The sequence below is a fragment of the Rhineura floridana genome, chromosome 14 (assembly GCF_030035675.1).
Source record: "Rhineura floridana isolate rRhiFlo1 chromosome 14, rRhiFlo1.hap2, whole genome shotgun sequence".
Classification (NCBI taxonomy): Eukaryota; Metazoa; Chordata; class Lepidosauria; order Squamata; family Rhineuridae; genus Rhineura; species Rhineura floridana.
The window spans coordinates 4,604,243-4,616,392 of record NC_084493.1 but is presented as its reverse complement, the minus strand read 5'-3'; the positions used below and the strand labels follow the sequence as shown (position 1 = coordinate 4,616,392).

General features: G+C 47.0%; 1 protein-coding gene across 5 annotated transcripts in view; it reads right to left on the bottom strand.

Annotated features, from left to right (window-relative positions):
* The window catches only part of CHD2 (chromodomain helicase DNA binding protein 2), a 94,943-nt gene that overhangs the window by 58,047 nt on the left and 24,746 nt on the right, over positions 1 to 12,150 (bottom strand). For 2 of the 5 annotated variants that reach the window (XM_061595932.1, XM_061595931.1), the window contains exons 3-4: positions 8,998 to 9,217; positions 7,722 to 7,808 (exon numbers count right to left, since the gene is read on the bottom strand). In XM_061595932.1, the coding sequence (XP_061451916.1) occupies positions 7,722 to 7,808; positions 8,998 to 9,217 (307 nt within the window). Of the gene's footprint in view, positions 1 to 2,000; positions 2,088 to 3,507; positions 3,568 to 7,721; positions 7,809 to 8,997; positions 9,218 to 12,150 lie in introns of those variants that run through there. The other 3 variants (XM_061595933.1, XM_061595936.1, XM_061595935.1) reach the window with 3 other exon arrangements.

Below are 12,150 nucleotides of genomic sequence, written 5' to 3'. Positions count from 1 at the left end.
CAGGAGGAGAGTGCTTGCTTGTGGGCTCCCCCTGGGCAACTGGTTGGCCTCCGTGAGAGCAGGATGCTGGATGAGATGGGCCACTGGCCTGACCCAGCAGGCTCTTCTTATGTTCTAAAGAAAGGAAGCAAAACACATTGGTAGAGAAGCGGCCATTTACTGATTGGGGGGAGAGAGGAAGATGCGGAGAGAGACAAGGATGGAGATCAGGAATAATCCACCTGCAGTTTTTCCTCATCGAGCCCCGCTGGAAGGAAAACTCTGCACTCACCACTAAATGAGATCGATATTATCAGAGGAGTAGGTGGGCAACAGCCTGGGGCTCAACACAGTTATGGAAAGGAGCAGACCGTTCGCCCATCCAGATCAGTAATGCCTACACTGACTGGCAGCAGCTCTCCAGGATTTCAGAGAGGGGACACTCCCAGCCCTACCTGAAGATGTTGGGGATTGAACCCGCAACCTTCTGCACGCAAGGCAGACGCTCTACCCCTGAGCTATGGCTCTTCCAACCCCAACAAAGAACTTTGGGAGCTGATGGCTGATGGGAGTTGCAGTCTAAAAGAGAGCAAAGCACCCTCTTCACATGGAGCAGCTTGATCTTGCTGCTGTAATTCCCAAAGAGGACTGGAAGGTTTCTCTGTCCTAAGAAAAGCTCCCTGGATGAGGCCAAGAGCCCTTCTAGTCCAGCATACTCTTTTCCCAGTGGTCAGCCAGATGTTTCTGGGAAGCCCACCAGCAGGAACTTAGGAAGGTGCCTTGTGTTGAGCACTGGTCCATCTAGTTAGTTCTGTCCACACTGGCTGGCAGCGGCTCTCCAGGGTTTGGGGCAGGGGACCGCTCCAGGTCTCCGGAGATGCCAGGGACCATAGGATTCTGGGTGCTTCCGGGGCAAAAATAACCAGCATGGAAAAGGGTTCTGCAGAGTTCAAAGAAGAGAGGAGGGAACACCTTTCCTTCATGCTCCTTCACTGTCACTCATGTCCTTGATTTGAAACTTTCCACCACCTTCAAAGAGGCCCTGATGCTTAACATGCATCCCAACCCTCAGCAGGCCCATTCCAACCCCGACCCCTGTAAACACAACCATGCATCGACCCCCAGTCCCAGGCTTCTTCTCCTCCATGGTTCCCCACCCCAAAACCCCAGTCAGTTCCATCGACCAACTACCGCTCGCCGCAAAGCCTCCACACCATGCTGGTGAACATGTCACATCCTCCGTTGGAACTCTGCTGCAGGTAAGAGCTTCATTAACACAAGCCAGTCTCAGGCCTAGGTTTGCTGCTGGGGCTCACGGCCATCTAAGGCAGCCTCCGCCAACCTCTTGCCCTCCAGATGATTTGGACTACAACTCCCATCAGCCCAAGGATTTTGCAGCCGTGCTGGCTGGGGCTGATGGGAGTTGCAGTCCAAAACAACTAGAGGGCACCCATTTGGCAAAGGCTGGACTACGAGCTCTGTAGCCAGGCAGAAGCTCAGGACATCTCGCGCCCCAGCCCTCTTGAAATGGTGCTCCAAACTGCCAGGGCCTCTTGCCCACTCAAAAGTGAAAGGCTGTGTCACTATGGGTTGGACAGCAAAGGAGACAGAAGAAGGTGGCAGATATGGGGAGGGGCCAAGGAGGGCCTGGCAGGCTTTGCTTAACTACAGACTCGCACCAGCATAATTAAACAAGTCCAAGTGGACACTCCAGGGCACAGTTCTAAGCCGCAGCTTATTTTGGAGGGCCTCTGTGTAGGCAATGCCTTTCTTCCAACTTTTTGGGGGTTGTGGGCTTGCTTTGTATTTCCACCTCCCCTTCCAAAGGGAACGGGGCATTCTTTTTTTGGTTTTTACAATATTGTGTGGTATAGCAAAGTTTCCTGTTCAGTGACACGTATGCATACATTTTCAAAAACTCTTAATTTTGTAGCATAGCCAATGGAGATATAGGGGGAGGCATGGGCCCAACATTCGCAAAAACCACATAATATTGTAAAACAAAAAAAGGCAGGACTTACCTGAGGCCCTAAAGGGCGCTCTCGTCTGCAGCGGAGATCTGGGGTGGGTGTGACATCACCAGCACAGTGCATGCTGGGCCATCGTTACAGAGAGAGGTGGGCCAGCGAGGCTGGTATTTGCAGAACTTGGAAAAAGGAAAACAAAAGCTGACGTCAATGGCGTGCTAAAAGCCCTTTTGGTATGACCCTTCAGATCACTCCTGGGGATGGGGAGAGAGAACTTGTGGAAGAATAAGAGAGGGGGGACCTGGTGCCCTCCAGATGTTGCTGGAATCCATCTCCCATCAGCACCCACCAGCATGGATGATGTTCAGGGATGCTAGGAGTTAAGAAGATAGGAAGAACCTTGCTGGGTCAGGACAAAGGCCCACCCCACCCAGTGTAATTTTCTCACAATGGCCAGGTAGATGCCTCCAAGAAGCACTCAAGAAGGACCCGGGTGCAACACCCTGTCCCCACCAGCGATTCCCAGCATATTGCCTCTGACAGTGGAAACAGAACATGTCCCATCTAGTCCACCATCCTGTTCTCACAGTGGCCAACCAGACGCCCATGGGAAGCTCACAAGCAGGACCCGGATGCAAGAGCACTCTCCCCTCCTGCGGCTTCTGGCAACTGGTTTTGGGAAGCATACTGCCTCTGATGATGGTGGCCGAGCACAGCCATCATGGCCAGTAGCCACTGACAGCCTTTTCCTCCATGAATTAGTCTAATCCTCTTTTAAAGCCATCCAAGTTGGTGGCCATCACAGCGTCTTGTGGGAGAGAATGCCATCGTTTGACTATGCGCTGCGTGAAGAATTTTCTTTTGTCTGTCCTGAATCTTCCAACGTTCAGCTTCACTGAATGCCCATGAGTTCTACATTATGAGAGAGGGAGAAAAAGTTTTCTCTATCCACTTTCTCCATGCCATGCATAATTTTAGACACTTCCATCATGTCGCCTCTGACTCACCTTTTTCCTAAACTAAAAAGCCCCAAATGCTGCAACCTTTCCTCATAGGGGAGTCGCTCCATCCCCTTGATCATTCTGGTTGCCCTTTTCTGAACCTTTTCCAACTCTACAATATCCTTTTGGAGGTGAGGCAACAAGAACTGTACACAGTATTGCAAATGTGGCCACACCACTGATTTATACAACGGCATTATGATATCAGAAGCTTTACTTTCAATACCTTTCCTAATGATCCCTTGAATGGAATTTGCCTTTTTCACAGCCGCTGCACACTGGGCCGACATCTTCATAGAACCATCCACTAAAACCCCAAGGTCTCGTTCCTGGTCAGTCACCGCCAGTTCAGACCCCATAAGTGTATATAAGAATCTGGCTAGTAGCCATTGCTAGCTTTACCCTCCATGAATTTGTCTACTCTTTCAAAGCCATCCATGCTGGTGGTCATCACTATCTGTTGTGGGAGCAAATTCAATCATTTAACTATACACTGTGTGCCCAATTGGAGTTTGGCCACATCTGGAGGGACATAGGTTCCCCACACATGAAGAAATCACCTGCAATGAACTGAAAGCCCCTTGCCTTCTCTTTCCAAATTCTCATCCCATCATGGAAACCAGTCTTAGGGGTGGAGGAATCTGTGACAAAAACACCATCTAAGACAGAGGATCACAAAGAATCATGGGACAGGGTGAGGAAGGGGACAACCAGTGCTGGCTGGTGGCTCCGTGTCAATGGGGCAGTGGAATCCACTCCAGGTTTTAGTCCAAGATGCTCCTTGAAAGTTTGGACTAAAACCCGGCATGGATTCCACTGCTCCACTGACATGCAGCCATCAGCCGTCACCGGGGATGACAATCTGGTCACACGTTAATGGAGAAAAATGGGCGCCAGTGGTGGGATTATAGGTATGGGTGGTATGGAGAAGGGAGGCATCCTTCTGCCAGCATTTTGTGAGCTGGCTCAGTGTAGTAGTTAAGAGGTTTGAATCCCGCCTTTGCCTTGAATCACTCTCTCAGCCCCCCCTCTCCATCTACAATATGGGAGATGACTTATCATAAAGGGTTGTTGCAAAACATAGGTGGCTAATCTTGTGGGGGCCCCCCCAGACATTGTTGGCCTCCAACTCCTATGAGCCCTAGCCAGCATGGCCAATGGTCAGGCATGGTGAGAGCCGTAGTCGAACAACATTTGAAGGGTACCACATTAGTTATCCCTGTTGTAAAAGGAGTACAACCAGATGACGGTAGGCAACAGGGTGCCCTCCAGAAGTTGTCGGACTACAATTCCTATTGGCCCTTTCCCTTGGTCGTGCTCACTGGGGCTGCTGAGAGTTGGAGTTCATAGCAACTAGAGGGCATCATGTTGGCTACCCCGGATCATATAATGCACATAAAGCGCTTTGAACACTTGAAAGTGCAGAAGAAATGTTGCACATTATTGGTATTGAAGAGGGGCATGGAATATCATCAGCCTCACTCGCGCTCTTGTCTTTTTGTTTATTTAAGTTTCTAGTTTTACCTATTAATGGAACGCTCGCATATCTAAAACACCAACAACTACCCTATTTACAGAACAGTGAACACCTCAAATGGTGGCAGACTTACCTTTGTTAGCCGTTTTTAAGCAGAAGCTATGTGGCCACCTATCAGGGTTGCTGCAGTAGTGCATGTGTCACTGTTCAACTAATTTCAAAGCTTAGGGAGGTTTCTGTGAGCAAGCAATGAGCCCTTAAGGGACAGAGCTTTTCTTCAAAAAGGACAGGGCATTCTGCTTCCAAAAGGAAAGGGCTTCTACGGGACTATTCATTGCACTTTCTTTCTTGACTTAGTTACTTAACAAAATTACATACCACTAAGGGTGGCCTCCAGAAGTTGTTAGACTACAACTCCCATTGGCCATTTCCATTGGTCGTGCTGACTGGGGCTGATGGGAGTTGGGAGTCCATAGCATCTGGAAGGCATCGCATTGTAACAGAACCTCTGAGTGATTTACATAAATAAAATAAAACATTAAAATTGTCAGTAAACGACAGTTGTTTTAACAAGTACCAAAGTGCAAAAAAAAACCTTGTTTTTAAAAACGTTGAAAACATAAAGTCAACAGTAAGGTAAAAAAGAGATTAAAGCACATGTCAACTTCTGTGTATCTGGATAGGCTTGCCTAAACAAAAATGTTTTAGGAGGCCTCCAAAAAGAGTACAGTAAAGGCGTCTGCCTGATGTCAATAGGCGGGGAGTTCCAAAGTGTATGTCCTGCCACACTAAAAGATAAGTTTCTTACAAATGCAGAACAAACATTATGGCACCTGTAAAAGTGCCAGTTCCACACATGGAAGTATTTGAATTGCTACATAGGGATAAGGCAACCCTGCAAGTAAACTAGTTCCAAGCTGTTAAGGGCTTTACATACTAACATCTTGAACTTGGCACCGTAACAAAATCAGCAACCAGTGCAGATCTCTGAGCAGCCTAGAGGATCAGAGATCCAGCATTTCTCCTTCCACCCTCTGGGACAGCACAGGGCCAAATATGGAACTTCCATGAAACTTCTATGTCATTTTAAAGATCGTGGATTCTCCCAATGAATCCTGGGGATTGTCATTTGGAAAAGATGCCAAGAATTCTGTGCAAGAGATCTCTATAACCCCTTAACATGGGGGGGGGGAATCCAGCATTCCCTGGTAAGACAAAATGACTATTAAACCTAGTTCAAACCAGTGAATGGTCTGAAGGCATATGAGGCCACCACCTTGCTGAAGCTAAGCAGGTCTAGGTCCAGTCAATGGATGGGTGGGAGGCTGTCTGGGAGCCATATCTACATTGCCTTGGGTTCCATGATGGAAGAAAAGAGGGATTTAAACACAAGAGCATTAATTGATTAAATGTCTCTGGTATAAATGTGCCACCTCTGTCAAGCAGCAACTGGGTTGGTGGAGTGTATTTGCGGGGAATTTTGGATCATCAATTAAGAGATCCAGTGTAGGACATAGCTCTACAGATGGGATGGAAAATCTGTGGGACACAAATCCCCACCAGCCCTTGCAGCCAACATGGCCAGTGGTGAGGGATGATGGGAGTTGTAGTCCAGCAACATCTGGAGGGTCACATGCTCCCCGTCCCTGATCTAAAAATACAGATGTGTGTTCATCTGCATTATGTGTCCACATGTAAGTGTCTCATGGAGCTCAGCTGCACAGACCCTTTGTCATATGGACCTTAAATCCAGAAATGTTTAATATAAATATGTAAACCACCTTGAGGGTTTGGGCAGGTAGACTGTATATAAATGTAGCAAGCAACAAAACCAACCAACCAACCAACCTCTTGCTATCTCTGCTCCAGGTATTTTTAAGAACCTAAGAAGAGCCTGGCTGTTGCATCAGGCTGACGGCCCATGCAGCTCATCAACCTGTTCTCCTAGTGGCCAACCTCAATGAGATGCCTCGATAGGAAGCCCGCAAGCAGGATCTGAGTACGACAGCAACTCTCTCCACTTGTGATTCCCAGCAACTGTTATTCAGAGGCTTACTGCCTTCGATACTGGCGGTACCATACCAAACATAAGAACAAAAGAGCAGCCTTCTAGCTGGATCAGGCCAAAAGCCCATCTAGTCCAGCATCCTTCTCACAGTGGCCAACCAGACGCCTATAGGAACCCCATGAGCAGGACCTGAGTGCAACAGCTCTCTCCCTAGCTGTGATCCCCAGAAAGTGGCACACTGCCTCCAACACTGGAGGCAGAACATAGCCATCAACATGCCCGGTGCAGCAAACTGAGTCTTATTGAAGAAGGGAGACTCAACTCTGAAATGGACGCAAATGGCCAAGAACAATAATATTCATTTTGACACAAAGCGCTCAACTGTGGGTGCCAGACGCTAGGCACCTAAATCCATATATAGGCACCCAAGCATAAATGGACCCATTTTCAGAGGACTCCCGAAAGGGAGGTGCGGGTGCCGCTTATATTTTCAGGTGCTTGAATATAAATTTAGGTGCCTACCTTTGGATTTCCAACTCTGACATTTTCAGTCTGACTCTGAACTTTCCTGAGCCTCATTTTCTCCATCTGTAAAAAACAGAAGGGGATACCAGAGCTTACCCTCTTTCGAAACCTGTAGGATTGTTGGGGGGCAGGGAGGGAGGGAGGATATTAAGGAAAGAAAAAGAAAAAGCAACTCACGGAAAAAAACCCAGCAAATTAAAGGTGGCAAGTTCCACAACCACACTGCTCTTAATAGGATTGGATGGAAGGCAGGGAGAGAGACATGTCTCAGCCAACAGATGAAAAAACCCAAAACTGAGTTTATTTCATGCACTGAATTCAAGAGATGACTATATCTACAGATACAAAAGGGGGGGAAAGGTTTAATGAAATGAAAGACCACACGAAAGAACACCTACACACACTCTGTAACATGCACATGAATTCATCTCCATGGGGTCCTTCTGAGGTTCCAAGCACAGTCATTCCTGCAGCCATCTCCTCTTGTTTTCCCTGCCTTTAAATCACAATTGCACGAGAACTGAATTCGGACTGTGAAACCAGACGTTTTTAACCAACGGAAAGTTCAAGGTTAAGGTCTTTCAACAGGTGCAGCTCACTTGGGTCAGATTGCAGGAATGGTGCATGACCACTGGGAGAAGGCAACAGCCGTGATGCCACCGATATCTCTGCGTTACAAAGGTAACACTGATCAGAACGGCTTGGCTCGTTCTGTTCTTTCCAATGAACTCTTTTGCCTCCGCTGTGTCTGCCCTCCCCCTTACCTCTTCATTTATATTAAAGCGCGAGGGCTCCTGCCTGCTTCGGTTCGACCTCCTGACCCCATAAACGTCTGGATATTCTTCCCACATCTGCAAAATAAATCAGATCCAGATTTGTATTGCATCCTTCATCCAAGGATTCAGAGCAGCCTACAGACGTTTTCTCTTTTTTATCCTCCCAAGAACCCTGCAAGGTAGATTAGGCAGAGAGAGAGAGAGAGGGAGAGAGAGGGAGAGAGAGAGAGAGAGGGTGTGCCATGTCACCAACAGCTTCCTCTGTCACTCAGCCCCAGAGTCCAGTATTCAGAAGTATGCTTCCTGTGCACATTGGAGGTTCAACTCGGCTATCATGGCTAATAACAGGCCAAGCCTCTGTGATTTTCAAAGCCATCTGAACTGGTGGCCTATCACCATTAATATGCTAAATAAATAATAAATGTGCCAAATAAATAAAATTCTCTTGCGGCGGTGAATTCCACAGACTGATGAGCTCGTCTCTACTCCTGTATCAGTACCACACGAGCACTCAAGTACAGCTTGTGGGCTTCCAAAATAGGCATCTGATTAGTTCCTGGGAGAACGGGATGCTGGACTAGATGGGCCCGCTTTGGGTTGTTCCAGCAGGTCTCTTCTCATGTTTCTATCTAACAAAATTAGGAATAGCATGGAGCGTAGATATAGCAAGTAAGCTATTCCATCTCTCTTTCAAGAGGGAATAACATTCCAAATTTGATAAACCTTTAACATATTCGTCTTCTGCGTCTTTCCCCTGCCCCCTTTCTTTCTAAACGGCTAGCTCTTTGCGAAACCTCTGATCAATTTGGTTCCTTCTTTACAGGATTTCTTCCAGCTGTTCAAAATACGGCGTAAGGGAGTCCCTCCCACCAAATCCCAACCACAGACAATGGATTCTAGGCCACACAATTCAGCCTTCACCAACTGGGTGTCCTCCACATGTTTTGGATTACAACTCCCATCAGCCCCAACCAGATCTTACAGCAGCCTCTGCCAACCTGGTGCCCTCCAGATGTTTTGGACTATAAGTCCCATCAGACCCAGTCAGCAGGTTGGCAAAGGCTGATTCAAAATCGTGATATCAAACCAAACCCAGAAACCCCCAAAACAGAAGACCTTGCAGTAGATGTCTGGACGTTTTGACAAGAGAACAGGAAATTGGGGTGTCTGGCCATTCCTTTCCACCTCTCCCAAAGGAGACTCGCACAGTACAATTTACTGAAACTGCGGAATTATTCACACAACTAGCCAGGGCACGACGTACTTTTTTAACATCCGCTATCCTTTCTTTCTTGGAAGCCGGTTTCTCTTTGGCTTCTGGAGGCGTCTGCTGAGATTTCGAGCCCGTCGACTCGCTTTCAGATTCAGACTGGCTTTCAGAGGTCTCCGAGCTGCTGTTGGATTCGCTCCAATGGTCGCTGCCTGGCTCACTGTCAGACTGGCTGGCTGAGTCGGACCCCGATGCCTCTTCAGATGCTGAGTGACTTAGGGAGAAAGAAGAGAAGACTTTGTCATTAACAGTGATCTTGCAAGCCAGCAACACACAGGCCTTAGTGAGGGCTACTAAAGGTTAAAAGCAGGTACAGCTAACCCGGTGCCCTCCAGATGATGTTGGACTCCAACTCCCATCATCCCCAGCCTGAAGGACCGATGGTCAGGAATGATGGGAAGTGGTAGTCCAAAACATCTGGAAGGTATCAGGTGGGAGGGGAGAGAAGGCCATTTAGTTTATAAGCCTAAACTGCTCCGAGAGCCTTTTTGGCTAAAGCAGTTGCGGGGAACCTTTGGCCCATTCACCCCAGCAAGCATGGGCAATGGTCAGGGATGATGGGGGTTGTAGTTCAGAAACATCTGGAGGCCAATGGTTCTCTAAAAGGTGTGATATAAATACTTGAAATACTTAAATGGACTGTTACTTATTGCGCACCCGTGCACCTCTCTCAAAGGAGAGGGGTTTTTTAATGTAATTTCCTCCCCCCCCATACGCAGATTTTTTCTCTCTCTCCCTGCAAAAGGAATGCCAACTACAAAGCACCATTCAATTGGGAAGGCAGTCTTGTTAAGTCACTTTGAGACTTTTATTTTGTAGAAAGCGACTGACAAATATAAATAAATAATAATAATAAATTAAAATATTTATCCCTCCCTATTCAATTCCACAATGGAACCCCATCACCCCCCCTCAAAGTGGCTCACAGTACCCATACCAAAAATAACCAATTTTTTTTTAAAAAAAGCAAATAATGAACCACTCATTAAAAGCAGCAGAAACACTGAAACCAAAAAGGGAAAGCAGTGACCATCATCAGAAAACCAATTACCGAAAGGCACATCTAAAAAAAAGTGGGTGGGGGCTTTTGGTGCCAGTTTAATACAGAGAGAAGAGCCTATCCAAATCAGTCAAGTCTTTAGTGTTTAAACCATAGGTTGCAACAGAAGATAAGAAAACAATTAACAGTAATTGCAAGAAATAATATCCACCATAACACAAAATTTTATTTGTTTATCACATTAGGAACAGGCAAAAATTTGCTTCTTGCTTTGGTAGCTGCCAAAGCAAATCTTGCCACAGCTAAAAGAGTTGCTGCATTACAAGGAGGGGGAAAAAGTCACTTGTTTGCAACTCAGATGGATTGGGTTTCCTCTCAAGAAGCAGGTCTAAAAATTTAGTTCAGGTGACAGAGAAGACTGGGCAGTGAAATGAATAAAGCGGCACATCCTCCACGGAGCCACTCCCACCCACCCCAAATCTCTCATGGTAAAGTAGTGATTGATTTGGATTCCTGCACTGAGCAGGGGGTTGGACTTGATGGCCTTGTAGGCCCCTTCCAACTCTACTGTTCTATGATTCTAGTCTGTATTTATTGACTTGACGTAATTATATACTGCTTAATCACTAAGGATCTCTGTCTAAGGGGCTTACATAAAACAACAATAAATGCACCAATAAAATCAGACGTTAAAAACAATTTGACCCACAATTTGTTAAAAATATAAGTAACATTGGCAGCTTCTTTTTTTAAAAAAAACACATAAAACAATAAAATTGCATGTTAAGATTACTTGTCTGAGTGGGCTTGCCTAAAGAAACGTTTCTAGTAGGTGCAGAAAACATTCTGCAAAAATGTGTCTGTCTAATATCAATGGGCAGGGAGTTCCAGAGTATACATGCTGCCACTCCTTGCAAGTACTGAAACCCTAGAGAGCTGCTGCCAGTCAGTGTCGTCAATACAAAGCTAGATGGACCACTGGCTCTGTCTCAAGATAAAGGTGCTTTCTATGCTCCTACTAAGTTGTTATCTGCATATTAGCCTATGCTTAGAATCTCTGAAACTCAGATTGTTGGTCTGCTATCAAATCTGGTGTTTAAGTTAACGGGGGGGCGTTTGGAGGGGTGTGTGTTAGAAACGAATAAATACTTCCAACTTCAATACAATGACGTAAGGCTACATACCGAGCTTCATTAACAAAAATGTTGACGATCTGACCCAGATGCTGGAATATTATTTCAGTAAACACAACATACGTTGTTTTAAAAAAAAATAAAACAGAAGTTGAATCATTTCATGAGAGAGAAACAAAGGAAAAGAAATTGGCCGGGGTTGGAAAGAAATCAAAAACATCACATGCATTTCCTCAGGAAGCTGGCAGAGGGCGGCAGGGATGCATCGGCCAGAGGTGGGGGGAAGCCCCCCCTCGCTCCAGAGGCAAACAGCCAGAAGCCATTTTAAAAATATCCTCTGTTCCGCTCTCCACCATCTTAACGCTCTCCCTGCACTGCTTTCCTCGTCGATAGCCCAAGATGAAAAAGCTGGCTGTCAAAAGCGCAATTAAACAGAAGGGCCTCTGAAAACACTCTGAAGACGGGACTGTAAATAGATCCAAGGTGGTCACATTTCAAAAGGGGATGTGGTGCCGTCCCTTCCTCCGCTGCTCCAGAAAAAGTGCAGAAAACCACATATGGCAAAAGAGTTGCTTACAGGACAGCAGCTGCATATCTACTGCCAGTTTTGGAACTCAGGAAGCTGCCTTATACCGAATCAGACACATTGGTCTGTCTAGCTCAGTACTGGCAACACTGACTGGCAGCAACTCTCCATGGCAGGGCCAGCACCAGCCTGCCCAGGTGCACAGTGCCATTGTCTAGCACTCCCTCCTGATACAGGCGGCGTGGGGTGAATAAGCCACCTGCGCGTTCCAACATCAGCCAAGACGGCGGCAGGGGCGTCAACCCCTTCGGGAAGCCTCCACCGGCATCTTGCATGATGCATGCGCGCATAGCATGCACGTGGTGCACACTGACGGGAGAGGTAGATGGGATACATGGAGCCCATGCTGCCTGTATGGAGGGGGTGCCTAGGAGCTTGTGATCCGCAGCAGAGTTGGGTTGCAGGACCTGATGCTACCATAGATTGTG